Genomic DNA, 22,164 nt, shown 5'->3' with positions numbered 1-22,164 from the left:
GGCATACCGTGCTCATGTTTACAAAGTGGAACAGAGCATGGAGACACCCTTCTGTGACATGGGAATCCGGACTTGTCTGAATAGACTTTAATAGCTGGGGAGGGGTGGGGCACGGATTTCTAATTGACCCCATCTTTTGAGAGAAGTATGCGAAAGAGCTGGCGAAGCTCCAAAGGGCGGGGATTCTTTTTTCTTTTTAATGCAGGCTGCTTTTTGTGCGAGTCAATGTTGCCTGGTGACAATTTACGCCCACGCGCGGGGCCCCACGAGGCGCGCGCGCTCTGACTCGCGGGGCAGCGAAATGGCCAAGCAGTGCTTTTTAAATCGTTGTTTATTTATTAAATGACCCCCCCCCCCCCACCGGATTGGAAGTCTTAAAGACGACAACAGTACAAGCTCCGCTTCCACCGTAATCGGCTTCCTTGATCCTGGTGTGACCCACTTGGAGATTAGTCGGCACCGGGGATCTCTCGCCGACCTCCCGCCTGGAACGAGCTCCACGGGGCAGGAGCTCCCTGTGGGGACCGAGAGAGACGCAAGAAACGGCACTGTTTCTTCATTGTCAATATTCGAAAAACGGAGGAAAGTTTGCCGCTCCGCGCTGGGGCACCCGCCCACCCCGTGCACGCGTGGGGGCTTCCGATCTCAATCATTGGCTGCGATAAGAAGCAGGAGAATGGGCTGACATGTAAGGTGGCGGAGATTGAGGAGGTGGGTGCCGACCTGCCGAGGCTGCCTGTGGGCTGAGCACCATTCTTCGCTGTCAGAACCTCGCGCTCCCGGGACTGCCTGACAGTGCTGCTGCTCTGCTACCTCGCTTTGGGGGACCGGCAACCAAACCGCCCTCAGGTGTTTTGGGACCAGGGGCGGTCTAAAAGCGACATCCTAGCGCGTGCAGGAAGCAGACTTGGTTTCGAGTACGTGCTTGACAATACCGTGGGTTCCTGGGGAAATCACTTCCTCTCCCTCTGGCTCATTTCATTTACTTCCCACAAAAATTGGGAGCACCTAGTTCAGGCTGGAGGCAGACCCGTCAGCTCCTGGACAGCGCACCTTGCAGCTGCCGGGTCCCCATCAGGGGAGAAGACGCATCTGGTCGGGGAACTGAAGGGCGGCGGGTGCCGGCGGATGGAAGATGGGCAGGAGCAGGGTCGCTGTCCAGGGTGCTGATCTCGCCGCTCTCCAAGGGGGACCGTGACGCTGCGAGCTATGGTGACCCACTAAGAGCGCCAGGGGGGAGCGCACGAGCGTCCGCAGTAGATGCCCTTCCGCTGGAAGGTGCTGCCCTTCCGCCCCAGAAAGAGGGGTGAAGACGAAGAAGGGGGCCGTGGTGGGTCGGGAGAGGTATCCGAGGTGGGGTTCTCCGAGTTGGGCAGCCATGATCGGGAACTCCACCTCCAACCAAACTTGGACAGAGGCCGAGGAGCCGCCGTATAACTTTCCCGCCCTGTTCCTAGGGGTGCTGCTGATCCTGTTCATCATCTGCGGCAACGTGCTGGTGTGCCTTAGCGTCTTCACCGAGCGGGCCCTGAAAACCACCACCAACTACTTCATCGTGAGCCTGGCCGTGGCCGACCTGCTGCTGGCCGTGCTGGTGCTGCCGCTCTACGTGTACACAGAGGTGAGTGGGGCGCAAGCCCGCCACGCGGGCACGGCCAGTGCCAGCGAGTGCCGCAAGGGGTAGAAGTTGCAGAAGCCTCCAATTCATTAAGGCAAAAGCAGAGTAACCCGGGCCTCCACCCTCCCTTCAAAAGCTGTAACTATCCCAATATTGCTGTGTGTGTGAGAGCTATGCCGGCCGTTGTGATTTAAGCCCTTGCAGCGCCCTCGGCCTCTTCACAGCACTGAAAAATAACTTAACAGTGCATTTAGGAGTGTGTGATGGTTTAGTATGTGTGGGACATCAGGCAGTCCAGAAGTATGTGTGTGTGGGTGCTTTCTAAAACGCCTTTTCTGTTTTAAGACGACTTCTGCGCACTGTACGTCAAATGCCCCACTGTTCTGACAAGTTCACCCACATTATATTCCATGGCTACCTCGGTCAGTTCTGGGGGTCTGCTATGGTCTGGAGTTCTGGGTAACAGCCAGAGCAGGAAGAGCAAAACAGCCAGCGTGAATAGACACACACGCAGACAGGGATGGGGGACCACTGGGCAGGTGCAGAGGGATGCATTGGTGGATGGATGACTAGATGAATTGATGGATTGGGCGATTGGTAAGTGGGTTAATAGTTAAATAGCTGAAATAATGAAGTGAAGGGGACATGGAGACGAAGGTGAATATCTGGCGCAGTGGATGGTTAGGTAGGCATGGATGAATGAAGGACTTCATGGGCGAATGTATCCGGAAAGAGAAGCATTCATCTTGGATGCATTAATTATTTAATGGAAGGTGTGCCTGTGATAATGTTTAGATGGATTAAGAGGTGCTAATATAGATGGATTAGTGGACGTATTCATATGGGGATGCTTTATTTGGTGGACAATTGAATAGATGGAGTGTGGATGAGGCATGGGGGGATGAATGACAGGTGGGTAATGAACGAGCGCGTTCATTGAAGTGTTGCATTAGTAAACTGAAATATGTGTATGTATATAACTGATATATTGATTGGTGGAAGGATTGGTAAATGAGTATCTGGACTAAATGATGAAGGGGATGGAGGGATGGATGGATGGATGGATGGATGGATGGTGGAGTAACCACATCAATAGATAGGTGGATTAAAATGTGGACAGATGAATAGGTGGATGGATGGGTTAATACGTGAATAGACCAACTGCGTGAACCTCTAGTCTGAGCGGTGGATGGGTTATTAGGCGATTCGTTGGATACATTGATAGATTGACGGGTTGTTGGGTGGATGTAGGGATGGATTCCTAGCTGACAAGCCGCATTGAGGGATGTATGAATTAAAAAGTGGGTGGCTGGTGAGAAGAGCGGGGGAGGGAGGAGGGATGAAAGGAAACAGGCAGAAGTGGGTGCATGGTCAGGCAGGTGGAGGACTACTGACATGTGCGTTGATAGGATGTGCAGATTAGGGTCTGTTTTCCTAACGGGGTGCGTCCAGTGGCTCTTGTTTACCCATGTACTACCAGGGTGCCCAGTGGAGCCTGTTTCTCTAAGTGTTATCCCTGGGCCAGCGGGCCTGTTGCCCTAGACACAAGCCTCAGCACTTTGATATGACGGTGGTCGTGATGCCTCGCGTAACAGTACCTGCTTGTCAAGTCTGCATGTTTCAGTGCATATGATCCCGCTGCTTCGCCGTCTCTCTCACTTCCTCTCCTCCCACTTTTCCCGTCACCAAATGGCCTCATAGCGCTGCAAAGCGCCGCCACCATATAAACAACACACACAACATGTCATGACATGAGAAAACAGATGGAACTGGCAGGTCGGCAGATGTGGGGGTTTCAAGGGACAGGTGGGCAGGTAGGGATAAGCGTTCGGCAGCTAGGTAGGTAGCAAGGGACAGAGGCGGCAGCTAGCAAGGTAGGGAGCAAGGGAGAGGTGGGGGCCGTTCGGTGGGTAGTAAGGGACAGGGTGAGCAGCTAGGTAGGTAACAAGGGACAGGGGTGGGCAGCTAGCTAGGTAGGGAGCAAGGGAGAAGCGGGGCAGTTTGTGTGGTAGTAAGGGACAGGGTGGGAAGCTAGGTAGGTAGCAAGCGGCAAGCAGTTGGCAGCTAACTAGGTAGGGAGCAATGGACAGGTGGGCGGGCAGTTAGGTTGGTATCAAGGGACACGGTGGACAATTAGGTAGGTAACAAGGAATAGGTGGGCCGGCAGCTAGGTAGGTAGCAAGGGGCAAGCAGGTGGCAGCTAGCTAGGTAGTGGGCAAGGGATAGGAAGTAGGGAAGATATGTAGGAAGCAAGGGGCAAGCGGTCGGCAGCTAGCTAGGTAGGGGGCAATGGACAGGTGGGTGGGCAGCTAGGTGGGTAGCAAGGGGCAGGTTGGGTAGCAAGTTAAGTAGCAAGAGGCAAGCGGGCGGGCCGCTAAATCGGTAGCAAGCCGCACATAACATCAGGTTGGCGTGTAAATCCTTTCCCGAGGGCTTGAGTGCACATCACATACACTGGAAAGTGAGCCTCCCGTGCAGATCGCGAGGGCCCGTGTGCAGGAGGCGGTGTCCTCATTACAGAAGGCAGCAGGGCGGCCAGGCCAGGGGATTGTGTCCGGCGCAGGTTATTTCAACGGATTAAGGCTATGCTGAGGGACAAGCTATTGCATTTATTTCAGTCGGGCGGCTTGCAAACATCTCAAACTTTGATTATTAAATTGGGGAACGTCTCCTCTGGCCTTGCAATATTGAAGCAGTTTTGATACCCCTTTCCTCGTCTTTTCCCCCGCCCTGGTACTCTGTTTCCTCCCACAGAAGTTTTTTACTGACCCCCATGTAAACCAGAGCATGCTGCAAATTACGATGCGTTGCACTATATATTTACATTACCGTTCTTCATATCCTGTTTACAGTGTGGTCTTTTACATTCCGTTCGGTAACCGCGCATTGCTTTAGCTTACGTTGTGTTAAGTGAGCAACGTCAGGTCGTGTCACGCACGGTTACTTTGTGCGATGCTTACGTTAGTTTGCTGCAGCGCTTCATGGTTGGTTTTAATGCGTTTGTTTGTATGTGCTCCAATGTATGGCGTGGTCAGAGCACTGTACACGACTGACACACTCCGAAAGCTTTACCAAGACAGCGGAGTGTTAGTCAAAGACCTCAAGCTGCAGCAAGGCGCAGTTCAGGAGGGCAATAACCTCCATCAGCAGGCTCGGACTGGCCTATAGGCCAACAGGGCAAAAACACAAAAGGCTGGTGTGGGCCAGTTTTTTGGGTCAACATGGGCCACTTTTTGGGCGGTGTTGGCCAGTTTGATAAATTACTTCATTCTGCGGCTCGTAGCTTTGACCAGTGTTACCGAATACATATTCTTTAAAATGCACAGACCCCTCGTGTGATGGGTATGAATCCTTTTGAAATCCAGCCACAAAGCGAGCAATGGGGAGGCCTCCGTTAGGTTTGCTAACCCTAATAAAAGTGGATGCTGGATATGAAGTGATCCGTCGTCAAACACCTAATCCCTATGTCCAGGTACTAAACCTGTTAAGAATGTTAAAGGGCAAACAGGAACACCTGCTGTTATTGAATGTTTATTTATTTATTTATTTAATGTGTCACAGTTCATAAATAAACTTTACACCTGATATAAATACATAATGAGCTGAAACATAATTTCATCGAAAGTAATACTTAATAAAATAACAATATAAAATAACTAAGCTACAAAGGTACACAATTAAACAATTAATCAATATATGAATGTAAGTAAACACATCCAAAGAAGTGAAGTTTGTTCAATTTGTTATGAATGTGGTAGACCAAGGTTTGGTTGAATGGGAGAATGCCATGATGATCCTGTGTGGGGATTTGAACATACACTTGTTTGGTGACAATGGTTTACCTCGAAATGAAAGAGAGCTGGACGGTAGGGCCCTAGAGTGGTTTCTTGAAGCAAGCTTGAGAGACTTACACATGTTAAATGCACAAACCTTGGGGGACATCCCAGGAGCGTGTACATGGCTTTGAGGGCAAAAGAGATTTTGCCTAGACTATTGTTTTGTTTCGCGTAACCTCAGAAATAGAGTAAACCGACTTTAAATAAAAGAGCAACTTGAGAGTGACCACGATTTACTTGCCATTGCGATTGTAAAGAAGGAAAAGCTCAAACAGAGGCAAATAATAAAACAGATGGAAGTGACTTGGGCTAGGAATAGGCTAAGGGTGGGTAAGAAATCAATTCACCTACTTTGTGGTCAATGTGAGATGACAGTTGAAGGGGAAAACTGCACTGTTGATTATAAATTGATGTTAAACAAATGTACTCATACATGAAAAAATGGCAACACTAAGGAACAATTACCCAAACATGTCTATGATCCAGAAGGGCAAAACAACAACTGCGTACTGACATAAGGAAAATTAAAGCCTTAAAGACTCCTCAGGTCTTAGAGTTGAGTCACATTCGCAGGCAGAAGTATAGAAATTGGCTCATAGCAACAAGAATCCAACGATTACAGACTGATGCAGAACAGATGTTGAAGGTGGTCTGTAAAAAAACACCAGAGATCTCTGGGCATTGCTGAACAATGTAGGGACCTTTAGAGCAGACCTAATGTTGGGCCAGGTGAGCGAGGCAAGTTGGCAGGCTCATTACTCTAACCTGTTCACAGATCCTGGGGACCGATTAAGAGAGCATGAGAGAACAAGCTCCCAGAAGTGGGAGATCGAAGTGGGAAGGGAAGATCTGGAAGCGAGAATAAGGGGGCTCAGCTCGTCAAGAGCCGTATGACGAGCTGAGCCCCCTCAGCAATTGGGCAATCAGTGTGGGCAATTACCAGGACTTTATACCTACCATCATCTAACCTAGCTGCACTCAGTATCCCTCACAGCACATCCATGGCCACCACTTACAGACTTGCTGATACCTACCCAAGCACTGCACCACAAAACCACAACATCTACCTCAACGACCCGGCCTTATGGCTTGACCATTTCACCAAAAAACCCTCACCCAACCAACCGTGCACCGTCTCTCTAAGAAACAAAAGACTAGGCTCTAGACTCATGGGCAAGAAGGGTCACCCCATGTACCCGAGCCCACATCTGAAAACATTAACGCTCAGCCCGCCCCCACAAACACCCACCTCACCCAAACCCCATCGCCTTCAGACCAACACAGCTTCAACAAGCAACGTTGGTTTAATCAAAGCCGCCCTGATCAACGCAAGGTCCTTAGCTGCCCACGCTTTGGACATCGCTGACCTCATCAAGACTCAGGAACTTGACTTCATCGCCATCTCTGAGACCTGGCTACACGCGGCATCTGGCCCTGCACTCTCTCTGGCCATCCCCACAGATTACTCCATTATCAGATGTGACCGCACCTCGAGAGGTGGAGGAATCACATTTATCTCTAGAAACTCATTAGGACTCAGAACCATCCCAAGCACTAGGATGGAATCCACAGAGCTACTCTCTGTCAAACTTGAACTCTCAGCCAACCAAACGGTCGCCATCCACCTAATATACAGACTCCCTGGTCCACCCACTTCCTTTGTGGATGACATCTCTGCCTTAGTACTCGACAATGCTAAATCCAACTCTCAAACCATCATTCTTGGTGACCTTAATCTAGGATACCAAGACCCTAATGATCTTGCGGCCCTCGCCCTCGCTAATACCTTAACAGATTTAGGATTCTCACAGCACCTACAGAAACCCACCCATATTAAAGGGCGGTCCCTTGACTGGCTCAGTGACACAAACTGCAATATTAGGGTACTATCCAACGCCCCTTGCATTTGGTCGGACTACCACGTCATCACCTTCAGTTTTGAAGCTGCCTCACCACCCACGCCTCCAGCCACCCCAGCCACCCTCACTAGAAATAAAAAGAACATTACCACTGAAAAACGACTCCCCCTCATCCTTCCTACCTTAAATAATGCTACAAACACTTGTTCAGAACCTACCATCCTAGCTGACATGTACAACAAGCCAGTGCTAGCAGCCATCAACTCTATTGCCCCACTCAAACTGAGGAAACCCAAACAACGCGCTCACCTCAACTCGTGGTTCACTCCCCAGCTCAGAGTGTTACGTAAAGAGAAACGTACCGCAGAGTCACTTTGGAGAAGTCACCACTCTGACGTCCACAAGGACGGTCTTCTGATAGCCACCCTTACCTACAAAGAACCTCTACTCCAGGCTAAAAAAGATTCCTACAACAACCGCATTATGTCAGCCCAGTCTAACAACAAGGAACTCTTTAATATTCTTAAGGAACTTGAGACACCTGCAGCCCCACACGACTCTTGTACCAAAGATAGCACTTGGTGCATGAATATTCAGTCAGCACTCCTGGGTAAAATTGCCACCCTCCAATCTAAAATCAGAGTCAAACAGAAATCCTTACAGTCTGACCTACCACTGATCACACCCACATCCAATACTCACCAAGCTAATCCCTCTCATAAACCTTTCTCTTTCTCCCGCTCACCACCCTAGAAGTAGAAGGAATCATAAAAAACTTAAAAACATCCATTTGTCAAGGTGACCCCTGCCCAGCACCTATTATCAAGGAGTTAGCCCCGTTCATCACAGCATTCATAAATGCTTCTTTCAAGACAGGTATTGTCCCGGATAACCTAAAGGATGCATGGTTTATCCCACTCCTCAAAAAACCTTCCCTTGACCCTAACATCCCAACTAACTTCAGACCAATCACTACAGTCCCATTCCTGCTTAAGATCCTGGATCGCGCAGCTTACCTGCAGATTCAGGACTACCTTGAACTCAACAATCTCCTGGGCCAAAGACCATCAGGATTCCGTCCTAAACACGGCACAGAATCAGCCTTGATTGACCTGAAAACTCAGATGGAGACACTAAAGGACAATGGGAAGTTAGCTCTTCTCCTTCTCGACCTCTCCGCGGCTTTTGATTTGGTCAACCACCAAATACTCTGCCAACATCTTAAATCTGCAGCCCACTTCTTGGATCCAACTATTGGATCTTCGTGACAATACCTTCCACTTATGCCACAGCTTCCAGGGACGAATCTTGACAGTATAACCTCTCTCCCTACGGAAACCCCCTGGCTTCCCCGGGTATCTCAGATGAAACCTTCTCAATAACGTGGGGACATGCAGATGGTGATTGGGTTCCCAAAGTTCTTTCTTCTGTGGAGTAACCCTTCCAGTGGACGAGATATTGAAGACCTCCCCAGGGATAACGTGAATCCACCAAGTATTCCACCTCATACTCTTGTGGTTCTCCAATAGTCAGGTCTTGGTCTTCTGGATCTTGCATAGAAACGGATCCTCCTTATATTCCTTGAGTAGAGAAGTGTGGAACACTGGGTGTACTCTCTGGAGACTTTTAGGCAGGCGTAGTTCATAGGCTACTGGATTTATTTGTCTTACAATGGGATAAGGACCCAGATATCGTGGGGCAAACTTGCCGGTATGTATCCATCTAGGTAGATACCTTGTAGACAACCAGACCCTTTGTCTGGACTTCCATTCAGAATTGGATCATCGACCTCTATCTGCCCACTTCTTTGTTGACTGTCCTCAAGTGCTTCTTTAGCCATCTTATGTACCTTAGAGAGTTCTGATAATCTGTCATCTATGGCTGGAGATCTGGTAGGCAGCATTCCGGTCCAAGGCATCTGTTGTGGATGGTACCCGTATGTGCAATAGAAAGGACTCATACGGATGGAAGTGTGATAGTTGTTATTATAAGCAAACTCGGCCTGTGCGAGGAATGAAGACCACTTCTCCTGTCGATTGCTACAAAAACATCTGAAGTATTGCTCCAATCCGGCATTGAGTCTCTCTGTCTGACCGTTACTTTGAAGGTGAAAACCGTAAGACAGTGCTCGGTTAATTTCTAATTGTTGACATAACAATGTCCAGAACTTGGAGGTGAATTGAGTACCTCTGTCAGAAATTATGGTCCGGGGTAGTCCATGAAGACGTATCACGTCTTGAAGAAAGACTGAAGCTGTTTTAGGGGCTGACGGAAGACCTTCTAGTGCTGAAAAATGAGCCATCTTACTGCAAGTATCTACCATCACCATTATTCCAGTCCTCCCCTCAGATTCTAGCAGGTCAACGATAAAATCCATGGAAATGTGTTCCCAAGGCCGACCGGTAGAATACGTTGTTGCAGTTTGCCCAATGGTTTACCCGTTTGGTACTTGTTTGCAGCACAGACTGGACATGATGATACATATCTTACCACATCCTTGTGTAGTTCGGCCCACCAGAACCTTCCGCTTATGAGATCCTGCGTCTTTCTGATACCGGGGTGTCCAGCGAGGGGGGTATCATGGCACCATGAAAGGATCTGTTCCTGAAGCTTCTTAGAAGGAAGAACCAACCCCGTACCATGGTAGTACAGATCATCGTTGGCCTGAGTAACTGTGGTTTGGAAGGCAGGCAGTAGATCGTATTGGGTTGTAAGCTCTTGAAGAAATGATGTGACACTTGCCATGACTTTCAGGTTGGGAAGTAAGAGGTCATGATCGTGATGAAGGTTTGCTTCCTCTCCTTGACATCTAGAGAGAGCATCTGCCATCTTATTTTAAGTAAGAGATGGTGAAATCAAATTGGGAAAAAAAATATGCCCACCGGGCATGTCTGGCATTGGTGCACTCCATCTGCTGCAACACTCTGAGATTACGGTGATCCGTTCGTACCAGAAAAGGGTGAGCTGCTCCCTGAAGCAAGTGTCTCCACTCTTGACATGCCAACTTAATGTCCAGTAGTTCTCTTTCTAGAATCGAGTAATTGCGTTCACTCTTAGTCAAAGTCCTTGAATAATATGCTACTGGATGTGTGAGCCCGTCTTCAGCCTCTTGTAGGAGAACGGCTCCCACCGCTCCCCCATAGGCGTCTGTTTCCACTATAAAGGGCCTTGCTTGATTTGGTTGCACCAGTATGGGAGCTGAGGTGAACAGCTCCTTGAGACGTAAGAAAGTTTCCTCTCGTTCTGGACCAAATATGTATCTGACTCCTTTCTTGAGTAGACCAGTAATGGGTAACGTCAGGTTGGAAAAATTCGGGATGAACTGACGGTAGAAATTAGCTAGGCCCAAGAAAGACTGGACCTCTTTAACACTTCTTGGCTCCTTCCATTCTAATATGGCCTTTATCTTCCCTGGTTCCATCTTGATTCCTTCCTTCAAGAGGATATAACCCAGATAAGAGACCGAAGTCACTTCGAACTGGCATTTCTCAGGTTTAATAAGGAGGTGGTTCACTCGGAGTCTGTGTAGCACCCTTCTGACCTGTTCACGATGTTCCTGGAGTTCTTAAGTAAAAATGAGAATGTCATCCTTGTAAATGACTACCGACACAAACAACATGTCCGAGAAGAGCTTGTCAATGAACCTTTGGAAGACCGCGGGGGCATTCACAAGGCCAAAGGGCATCACCCTATATTCGTATAACCCAAATGGGGTTTGAAACGCGGTTTTCCATTCATCTCCTCTCCTCACTCTGAGGAGATGGCAAGCTCCTCTGAGGTCCAGTTTGGTGAAATATGAAGCCCCTCTGACAGCTTCTAGGATGTCTCGAATCAGAGGCATGGGCTAGCGATCTCGAATGGTGATCCGATTCAACTCTCCGTAGTCAATACAGGGTCGTAGTTTGGTAGTATCCTTCTTTGGAATGAAAAATAACGAAGCTCCTCCTGATGATCTTGATTCCTGAATGAGTCCATTCTGGAGATTGTCGTCCAGATATATTCTGATAGCCTGTCTTTCGGAAAGAGACAGGGGATACATCCTGCCAAATGGGACGACCGATTCTGGGTGGAGTTCTATGGCACAGTCTTCTGGCCTATGAGGAGGCAAGAGTTTGGGTATAGTGTCTTCAAACACCTCAGCGTACTCCTGGTACTGTCGAGGAATAAATGAGACCACTTTGAGGTGGGGTGGTCCATTCTCCTTATCTTCTTCCTTGTCTTGGTAATTTGCTTTACAGTTGTGTTCACAGTAGGCAGAGTCAAACCGGACGCAGTTAGAAGTCCAATTGATCTGCGGATTGTGTCTTCTTAGCCATGGTATCCCTATCACCAAGGGAAAATGAGCTGCTCTAATGAGATCGAATACTATTAGTTCATGGTGTTCTCCCAAGGCCAAACGTAAGGGTATGGTCTCAGATTGGATGGGACCTGAGGACAAGGGTGTACCGTTCACCCCTTCAACCGGAATAGGTCTTTCCTTCTGCCTAGCAGGAATTCGTTGTTCCCTTGCCCATTCTGCATCCATAAAGTTTCCTGCAGCTCCGCAGTCCAGGATGGCATATACTTCTATGTGAGAGGCACCTGTTGTCCAGAGTCTAACTCGAAATACCATCAGACTATTATCCTCTCTCAATTCTGATGGTCTGGTAAGGTAGCAAGGACTGTGTCTTGTTCCCCCGAGACCTCCCTTGCAAAGGACCAGGGATTGAAGTTTTCCTTCCTTCGTGGGGGCACTTTGGGACAGTCTCTAAGTAGATGCTTCGATGAGCCGTAATATAAACAGAGGCCTGATTCCCTCCATCTTTTGCGTTCTGCAGGCGTTAAAGGGCCCCGGGCTGCCCCTATCTGCATAGGTTCCTCCGAGGTAGACACCTCTCTAAGGGGGTGAGGAGTCGGGCTGGGTGATAGAAGATTCAGATGAGGTCTTCTTCTTTCCTGGCGACGTTCATTTAGTCGGTACTCTAACTGCAGGGTGAGTGTCATGAGATCTTGGAATGACGGAGGTCGAGCTACATGGGCTAGTTCATCCTTTAATTCATCATGTAGTCCCCTCCGAAAGATTGTCTGTTTAGCGAAATCTGGCCAGTCAGTCTTTGCAGCTAGTCTCAAGAAGTGAGAAATGTAGGTCTACACATCCTTATTCCCTTGTTTGACATCAAGAATAGCTTCCAATGAGGTGTAGAGCACTTCTGGGCGATCAAACCTTCCCTTAAAGAGATCTACAAATTGGTCATAATTCGTCAATGTGGGATCGTTTCGTGTCACCAACGGAGTGGCCCAGGCCAAGGCATTCCCGGTGAGATTGGCTATAAGGATTCCCACCTTAGCTCTGGCTGTTTCAAAGGCGTGAGGTCGAAAGGCGAAGTATACATGACAGGCGTCCAAGTACTCCTTTAGACCCCCCCGGGTGGCCATCGTATTTACCGAAAGATAAGGGCATGGGTGGTGAATCTCCTTGGTCGACCCTATGTAGGACAACTTGTTGGCGCAGTGCTGCATTTTCTGTCTTGAGAGATTGAACTTCTAGGGTGAGACCCTGTAAGGCGGCTACCAGCTCCTGATATTGTTCTAGGGAAGCGATGAGTCTGTTTGGGCATTGTATTCTGTCAGACTGTTCCCCTTTACCACCCTGCTCCTCACCTGATGCTTCCTCTTCATCATCCTTAGTGAGTAATGATTGCTTCCGTGGAGCCTTGAGTTTCTCCTTGGTGGGTTTCTCTCTGGACTTCCTGTCATGTAAATAGGGCCTGGCTCCCTCGGAGGCCACCTCGACAGGAAGTGGAACCTGTCTTGGAGGGCCCCGAGGAGCCAAGCCCCCGCGACAGAGGAAAAGCTGGTGGACGGCAAAAAACCCTGTGAAAATGTTCCAGGAGGTGGATCCTTGGATAGAGTTTCTTCAATAGTAGGATCCAGATGGTGACTAGATCCGGAGTGGGGTTCAGGTATGAAAAGGTTCAGGAAAGTCTGATCCGTGCGGTAGACAGTGATGATGAACTGCTGTGCAGGTTCAGATAAACAAAATTCCCAATCCGAACTGTGGTCGCCGTGGACTGGAGGGTTGAATAATTAGTAGAAAAAGACAGGAGGTAAGTAAGTAGAAGAAAGAAAGCACGGAGCTAAGAAAAGTTTCCGTACCAAAATAACAAAGAGAAAAAATAGCCAAAGTCCCTAATTACCAGAGAAAAGCAGATCCCCTATTGATCAGGGAGGAACGCGAAGAATCGCGAGGGTGGCAGTCTGGGGGCTGCAAGTCAGAACGGCAAGAAGCCTAAAGCGAAAGGAAAGGGCAGAGAATTAGGGCGGAACGCAGAGAATCGCAAGGGTGGCGGACCGGGGGGCGCAAGTCGGAACGGCAAGAAGCCTAAGGTAAAAGGAAAGGACGGAGGATACGAGGCGACAGAGTGTCGAGAGAACAGGAGAAAGGAAGAACTAGCAAGGGCAGGCGGGCTGACGAAGAACAGTAGAAGGCAGAGAAAAAGCCAAACATAGGTTTAGCCGGAGCGAACGTATCGAGGCAAATACCACAGATACAACGCACTGAAAGATGGGCGGGGCTTGCTTAAATAATGGTGTCTGCCATCTTGGTTGAGGACTAGCCCGTTACTTAAAGGATCTTCGTGACGATACCTTCCACTTATGCCGCAGCTTGCAGGGACGGATTTTGACATGTGGTCATCAACAAAAACATAGATGACAAAGCCCATTATCTCTCACTTTGTGTCAAAACCAAGCAGTTGGCTGGCCAGGGAAGGAGAATTATTTGTAAATATTGCAGATTTTCTCTTGCCCATTTTGACCTACGGCTCAGAGGGAATGCTGAATTTATTGTGGAAAGTATGGGCCTTATTAGAAGGCCTGTTTCGGAGAAAGATCCTTAGGTTGCCCAGCTGGTTGGTAATCGTAACAATCAGACATGAGCTTAGACTGCATTCTTTAGAGTCAATCTCCCTCTGGAAGTCCATTGTGTTCTTAAGAAAGTGCTGGATGGCGAAAAGAGGTACACCCTTTAAAATCTTCAATTCAATAGACAAATTGGCTGATCATCCTCTTAAAACATGATGGAAGAGGATAGAAGGAATCCTGGCAGAAAATAATGTGGGAAGGGAGGAGTTCATTACCAACCCTGTGTAGATCAAGATAGAATTCCAAGAAAGTGAATGGATTGAAACCATCCGGAAAATAAACCTAGATAGTATAAGACCCTGTCTAGAAATGGAGAAAAGGGATTGAATAAGCCACCGCAGTCTCTATAATAATTCCCCTCTCCACATTACAGGGATCTCCTGATGAGAGTGCGATTGAATATACTAGCTACCGGAGAGGTGAAATTAACTAGGAAACAAATAACGCAAGATCAATCTCATTGCAGATGCTGTGCTCGGCCAGGGGAAACTGAAAACCTCTGCCATCTTGCGACTGCCTGCACGGCTCTAAATGTGCGTGTTGTCTACTTGCAGGCTCGCAGGGCCTACCGGTTAACAACCCTGGATCCCCAGTGGTGGCAATGGATGTTAATGGGAGAGAGAGTGAGTCTATGTCTGGCCGGAGGTGATTGAATAATGAAATGATGCAATGGTATTGAGTAGGCTGTAGAGGCTGTTGTCACGAACACTTGAACACAAGCCAGAACATAAGCACTCATGGAAATAATCACTGACAAAAGTTATTTGGAAATCATGTTGTTACCTGATGTGTCGAATGAACATTGTTTTTTTAATTTTGGAAGTTTTTAAATTGGATAATGTGTTTTAATGTAAATGGTTAAATGTCTTATTCACAGTTCAATCATTCACAATTTGCATCAAACCTTATCAAAAAAACTCCCACTTGGGTAGTACTCAAACAGTCTGCCACAAAAGGAATGAATTGCCATTTGCAACGGTGGGCCGCTTTTTCATTGGTGCCTGATAAAATGGTATGCTCCTGTCCGTCAACTATGCTTACTCTGTGTTCTCCAAAATTTGGGGTGTGCATTTGCGCCGAGCATTTACTCCTAGAATTGGCTAACAATTTTTTTTCAGATCTGGTTGCTCGGATACATAACCCCAGGGACAGGCCAGTAGTGGTTACCCCACTCAAGGAAAGTGAGGGTTGAGAGATTGAGTGGGTACATTTGTGATAGGATAGGATAGAGTGGGTGGACATTTCTATTTTGCATTATAGCATGTACAATAAGGAATGCATTATTAAGTGTCATTAACTTCCTTAACTGTTCATACGTTCATATTTGGTCATGTTATATTTTGATTTTGTAAAAAAGGATATGTTAAATGTTAAATGTTAAATGTCAAAGGTATTTGTACCGCGCACCGTCACCAACGGAATTGGTCCCCAGGCGCTCAGGCGGATCTGCAAACGATAAAGGTGGGATGGGTTAGTAGGTTGAAGAAGGGAGTAGGATAGTGAGAGGAGTGGTGTGCTGTTGGCAGCTTCAACTCAGTATACACTGGGTGCTGAGCTTTGGTGCAGGTATCGGATCGGAGTCAGTCCGCGTGTACTGTTGATCCGGTTTATGTGTTGTTGCAGTGTTATGAAGTGCGTGCGGTTTGTTGTGCGAGAGATGGTTGTGTGAGTTTTTGAGCGAGATAAGTATGCAGAGTTTGAGCTTATTGGTTAGTGGGTTATCTGACCGTTACCAATGCTAGCACTCGCAGTTCTGGGGAGTGTGGCCCTCACATTCCCATCTAGACGCGGCGCAGGCCAATGATTAGGGCTCCATACAGGTGTGATCATGCCAACATTCACACTTTTATCTAGCCGCGGCGCAGGCTAGTGTTTAGAGATCGGTCCAGGTGTGGGATTGGTAGGGTACTGAACTAAGCGCAGTTAGATTATTTGAGAGACCTGTATAGTGGGTGAGAGTCCTATCAGTGCAATTTAAACATCCTACACAGCAGTTTGGGGAGAGAGCCCCTGCTAAATTTGGGAGACCTGTATAGTGGGAGAGAGGCCTATCAGTGCAACCTAGACATCATACAATGCAATTAGGAGACAGAGCCCCTGCTATAGTGGGGGAGAGGCCTATCGGTGCGATCTAAACATTATGCAGTGCAATTAGGAGACAGAACCCCTGCTAAATTTGAGAGTCCTGTGTGGTGGGAGAGAGGCCTATCAGTGCAACCTCAACATCATGCGATGCAATTATGGGACAGAACCCCTGCTATAGTGGGAGAGAGGTCTATCAATGCAGTCTAAGGGCCTCATTACGACCCAGGCGGTAAGTTACCGCCTGGGCCGTGACTTTACCACCATGGCGTAAACTACGTTTACGCCATGGTGGTTGGCGGACTTACCGCCCCATTCCGACCTTGGCGGGGCGGTAAGTCCCCAATCCCCATTTACCCTTCCCCATTCCCATTTTTGCCCCATAGGGCATAATGGGAGTGGGGAAGGCGTTAATTACGCCACCGTAAACTACGGTGGCGTAATTAACATCAAGGTCCCTTAGCGCCATGGTTTTCAACACCTGCTAAAAGCAGGTGTTAAAAGCTCCATGGCGCTAAGGGACCTCGTACTCAGGCGGTAAGGGTCGGCGCTGTTTACGCTGCCGTAAACCCCTTACCGCCTGAGGCGTAATGAGGCCCTAAATGTCATACAATGCAATTAGGAGACTGAGCCCCTGCTAAATTTGAGAGACCTGTATAGTGGGAGAGAGGCCTATCAATGCGGTCTAAATATCATACAATGCAATTAGGAGACAGCACCCTGCTATAGTGGGAGAGAGGTCTATCAATGCAGTCTAAATATCATACAATGCAATTAGGAGACAGCACCCTGCTATAGTGGGAGAGAGGTCTATCAATGCAGTCTAAATATCATACAATGCAATTAGGAGACAGCACCCTGCTATAGTGGGAGAGAGGTCTATCAATGCAGTCTAAATATCATACAATGCAATTAGGAGACTGAGCCCCTGCTAAATTTGAGAGACCTGCTTAGTGGGAGAGTGGGAGAGTGTGTCGTTCTGACACATGACCTGGCGAGCGCCGAACTCGCTGAGCCATCCTGCTGGCTGAACTTTCAACCGCTATACTCACATCAGCAAAAACATTTCCATGAACAATCATCCTGCTCTGCCTTGTGGTCGTTTCCATCACAAGCTTGTTCTTACCTCTGTTTGGAGGTGAAAGTGCTGAACGTTTAACATCAACAGCCAGGGTTGTTCTATGAAGAGGTAATGCTAGACTGTGCCCTAGGGGGCCACTACCGATGGGGAGGGGGTTTAATAATACTAAATATGGTACCCGGGGGCACAGTCACTCCCAGGCAAATGGTGAAACGGTGCTTCTTGCACTGAGGGGGATCCAACATGGAGAGCGCTGCACCCTGAGGGCAGAATGGCATCTCTAAATATCCTCATATGTCCAGACTTCACCTCCATGCCCTCCTTGTGAGGTGGGACCTAGGGTGTTGGTGCAGGCACGGAACCCCAACCGTGTACTTAGTCACACCTGGGGCTGTAGACAGAGGTGTTAGGATGCATAGCAGGTCACTGTGAAACGTGGAGTATCCTGCTAAGCCAGGCGTGTAGAACTCCATGCCTCGATGGCTGGATCCATGCCGGGTTTTCAGGATACCCCTCATTAACATTCAGGAGATGCATTTGCATACAATTCTAAATGTATGTAAATTGTTCCACATAAATATTAATGAAAGATATCCTGAAAACCCATCGGGATTCTACTCCTGCAGGTTGGACATCCCTGTGTTAAGGGTTGCACTTCCCAAAACTCAAAGGTCCTCTTGCAGCCCCGGTGCAAGCTGCCATGCTGTAGTGACTGAAAGGAAGGTCAACTGAGGATAAGGATTAAAGTGTGTGTGTGTGTGTGTGTGTGTTTAATAATGCTTCCACGTCCAGTGGGGGGGGGGTGGGGGGTGTTTCTGTCTAGAAGCCCGGTCTGGCCAGCAGGAAGCCAGGCATCAAGCTGGGGAGTGCTGAGAAGGGACCCTTCCTCCACTGGGACCCCTCTGGTGCCCACTGAACTCCTTGAGGGAGAACCAGCACATTCGCATGAAAGCAAAGGGGTGCGGGGGTGGTGACGTGCACAGACCCCAGCGCACTTGGGGAGGGCTCGGGTGCAGCTGCCCCCGGGGTTGTGTAGAAGCAGGGGCGTTGCTAGGGGGGGGCTAAGGGGGCTATAGCCCCTGAGCTTTTGGTTATAGCCCCGGATAGAATCTCAGGAGCTACAGCCAAAAGACTAGCTAGCCCCCAGTCCCAACAGTTCCGACATCAGCTTAGCCCCGGGTCTTTTCCAGACCTAGCCACTCCCCTGTGTAGAAGCACGATCATTCTCTGAAGGAGTGATACCCCTGGGGGAGGATGGCAGCCCGCGGGCAAGGTCATATTGCCCGGCTGGGGTTGAACGTCCCTTGCATTGCGTGTTGTGTTGAGGCAGCCCAATGCGACAGCATGTGTGGCACCGGTGACTGGATAGCGAGCGTGCTATCTCCTGTGCTGCATCACATGTGCCACCTGATCCACTCGTAAGGCAAGCGGGACAATGATGCCCCTTACGGGCAGATTGGCCACGGAGCCCAGTGGGCTAACGCCCAGCTGGCCGTTGGCATGAAAGGCTCCAGTGCTGGTGCCCTGTAGGTTTAATGGTGACTTGCTGTACATGGCCACTATTTCCCCCCTCCCCTTCTAGCCAAGGGCTGCCTCAATTGAGCCAAAACAATCCTTTACTTGTAGGGCAGGTAGGCCAGTGGACTGGGTGCTTGCCCATGAGATCGGTGTCCAGACTGGCGGTGTCCCATTCCAGCCCCCCACTCCTCTGGGGATGATGGCGTATCCTTGAAATGTCTCATGTTGATATGAGTCCTGTGTAGCGGTGTGCGAAGCACTATGCAAAAAGAACTATTATTAGTTAGGTTTATTTTTACCACGGCTCATTCACGGCGCCTTTGTAGATTGTCTGATTCAGAGCACAGCTTTTGCGAGAAAACATGATTTCCGTTACCTGGTGACAGAGCCATTTCAGCAATGGGTGCAGGAGTCTTTTGTGTGGCAGCGCTTTTGAGTGCCGCGGTGTGTGTTTGGAGGGGAGCAGTCTAAGAGATTTGGCGGAGGATCTCGTGAGGGCTGGTGGCAGCCCAGTCCACCCTCATACCTAGCCTGCAAAACCCCACAGGTTTCTGAGAAATGTGCTGCAGCGGGAGCTGGTATTGGGAGGGCAACCCCCATTAAAAAATAAATAAAGTCAATTTACAAGAGTCGAACTACAAGACCACAAACTAAATGCGGTTGATTTAATCACATAGAACTGGAAATTAGATCCCCATGGTGCCAGTCCAGCATGAGGAGGGTATCCATGTTATGATATGATAGGTTATTTATAACACGCTTAATACCCAGAGGTTTCTAAGCGCGGACCCAGGGATCGAACCTGTGCTGCTCCGTGTCGTCTTGCTTCCAAGGCGAGCATGTTGCCCCTGAGCTATCCTCCCGAGACCACTTTAGAAAGAGAAGCGACTTCCATGATGCTTCTTGTCCTCAATATCTACGGGACGGTCCTTGGTTACCATGTACTCACCCAGCACCTTAAGTCCTGACCGTACCCCTAGGGATGGGATGGCATGCCGCTTGTATATGTTACTCTTGTTTGGCCCTGTTGATGGTATGACCCATAGCCCAGTGTTGCCACTAAGAGGCAAGTGCGTTTCTCCAGGAGCAGAAAGATGAAATCTCAGAACACCTTATCTACGCAGTAAATGTTATGTCCTCATGTATTCATGACATGGGTGCGGGAAAGAGCAATATACTGGGTGCTTGTTTGACTGCAAGCTCAGAGATGATTTGCACCTGATGTAAGATATTTGAAGGTTCACTCTAGGCAGGGTTTAAGGGTAGGAGTGGAGCCTACTAGGGTGAGTAGAGATTTGGTGAAGGAGAGTGTTAATCATTTGAGAGTCTAGATGCACTAGACTAGACTAGGAATGGTCTGTATACTTGTTCAGGTAGAAACAACAGGGTAAGTTCCAAGACACAGGGGGAGATCTACTGCCTTCCCTAACCGTTAAGGTAAACAGCTCGATATCACATCATCAACAGGTCTCTGGGAGAAAAAGATCAATGAGCGCATATCTGTCATATTATAAACAAATAACAAATGAAGGAGGAAACAATGTACTAGCTAACCCTAGAGGAAGAACACCCTGTCCCTGACAGGGGTGCCTGGCCCTAGATTGTGAATGGTGCACCGTCTATCTAAAAGGGATAGGTAAAGACAACTGTCCCTCAGAGCTTATCAATTGTTTGGAATATGGTGTAAACAATAAGACTTAAAACCATGTCAGACATACACGAAACAAGAACGCATCCAATCGGTTGTTTTTCATCGACAGGACTGCTGATTAGATTCTGTCGAAATATTTTTACAATTTATTCACCCATAGGCACTTGGTTTGCCCAGTGCGATTGGTGGTGTTCAAAAAATCAATCTGTTAAGAAAGCCCATATATATGGGAGACTTTAAAAGGCTCACAAAGCGTGAGTGAAACTATGTTTTATATATCTTGCATTCCTTCGTAGATGTTAGGTATATCAAGCAGAAGAGTCGCAAGAGCCCTCATGAGCCCAAAAGGTCGACCGGTTTCAATGGCGTGTCAAAATTAGCCATCTTCTTCAGGACCATGATTGTAATCAGTAGTGATTCTGGTTCCAGCTTGTCTGCTCATGAGACACCATGGGTGAGCACCTCCGTCCCCTGCAAGGAGACAAAAACATGTGTCGGTGGCTAGGGGATTGTCAACCCATAGCTATACTTCATTCTTAATTTAACAGATAGAGAACAAGGTTGCTTGAATTATGGATTTAATCTCTATGAAAAGCTGGCACAAGATGTGCCATGGCCACCTAACTGTGTGGCAATGTGCTGGTGACCCAGGATGGGGAGGGCCAAGGAGTGAAGGAAGGGGGGTGGGTTTTCAAGGTGCTGATTAGGGGCCCGCAGGCTGTCTGCACCTTTGGAAGACACATTGGTTGGTACTAAGGCAGAATGGGGCACATTATCATGGGTGCAGTATTATGGGGGGTGCAGGAGATTGGCCTTCTCCCCCAACTTTAGCTGATTCTGCCATACGTTCCACCACCCCAACTGTATCATGATTGTGTTTGCAAATTGAAAATCCAATCATGATCCTGGTAATTTGTTCTTCCCCCAGCGGATCCCCCGGCAGCGGGACAATGGACAGGCGGGAAGGGAACGTTCAGGCAGCGCAGGTGAGCAAGAGGACGCGGGAAGACTTAAGGCGGCGCTGCTGCAACTGCAAGGCATTTAACAGCAATGCAACGATACAAGACCTTCGATAGAGTTATTCAAGTAATCATGAAATATTGCACCTAGTCAAACTCCAACTCCAACCCTTGGATCTACAAAGATCACGCCACAAACGATGTGCAGGACTTCTGCGGCAGCCCAGAGTGTGGTCCTGGGCAAACATGAAATGGAGACTATAGGTCATGGATGCCCAAGCGTATCTCCATAATTCTCCATTAATCAGAGGTGTCCCTTGGGAAACTTCTCTGACCAGCATTGAGCCTCGGGGCAATAAGTAGGCAATGCATCTTCTGAGTCCAGCATCACCTCTGCCACAATTCCCCAAACTCAATCCACCACCTCCAGAATCAACCCTGTCTCCTGCAAGTAACCTCAATTGAAAATGTCATCAAAGCCCTTTACGTCCTCTAAAACCTTTGCTGCTGGCAACTTTGAATTATAGGTCCATGGAGGGTGAAGGAAGGTTGGGAGAAGGCAGGTGGCATGGGCACCAGGCACTTAGAGGTCACACTAGACAGTGGCAGTGCCTTGCGTTGCCCCCACAGTAGTTCCCGGCGCATCCAAGACTTGAC

The 22,164-nt window shown here is 48.6% G+C and overlaps 1 protein-coding gene across 1 annotated transcript in view; it reads left to right on the top strand.

The window, feature by feature from the left end:
- The first annotated feature begins 251 nt into the window (after positions 1 to 251).
- The window catches only part of DRD4 (dopamine receptor D4), a 299,448-nt gene continuing 277,535 nt past the window's right edge, over positions 252 to 22,164 (top strand). The window contains exon 1 of the mRNA XM_069624042.1: positions 252 to 1,621. Within this exon, the coding sequence (XP_069480143.1) occupies positions 1,379 to 1,621 (243 nt within the window). The 5' untranslated portion in view covers positions 252 to 1,378. The remainder of the gene's footprint in view (positions 1,622 to 22,164) is intronic.

This window comes from Ambystoma mexicanum, chromosome 11, assembly GCF_040938575.1.
Source record: "Ambystoma mexicanum isolate Mex_15411 chromosome 11, UKY_AmexF1_1, whole genome shotgun sequence".
Lineage (NCBI taxonomy): Eukaryota > Metazoa > Chordata > Amphibia > Caudata > Ambystomatidae > Ambystoma > Ambystoma mexicanum.
The sequence above is the reverse complement of the archived record's forward strand: the minus strand, read 5'-3'. Positions and strand labels throughout refer to the sequence as shown.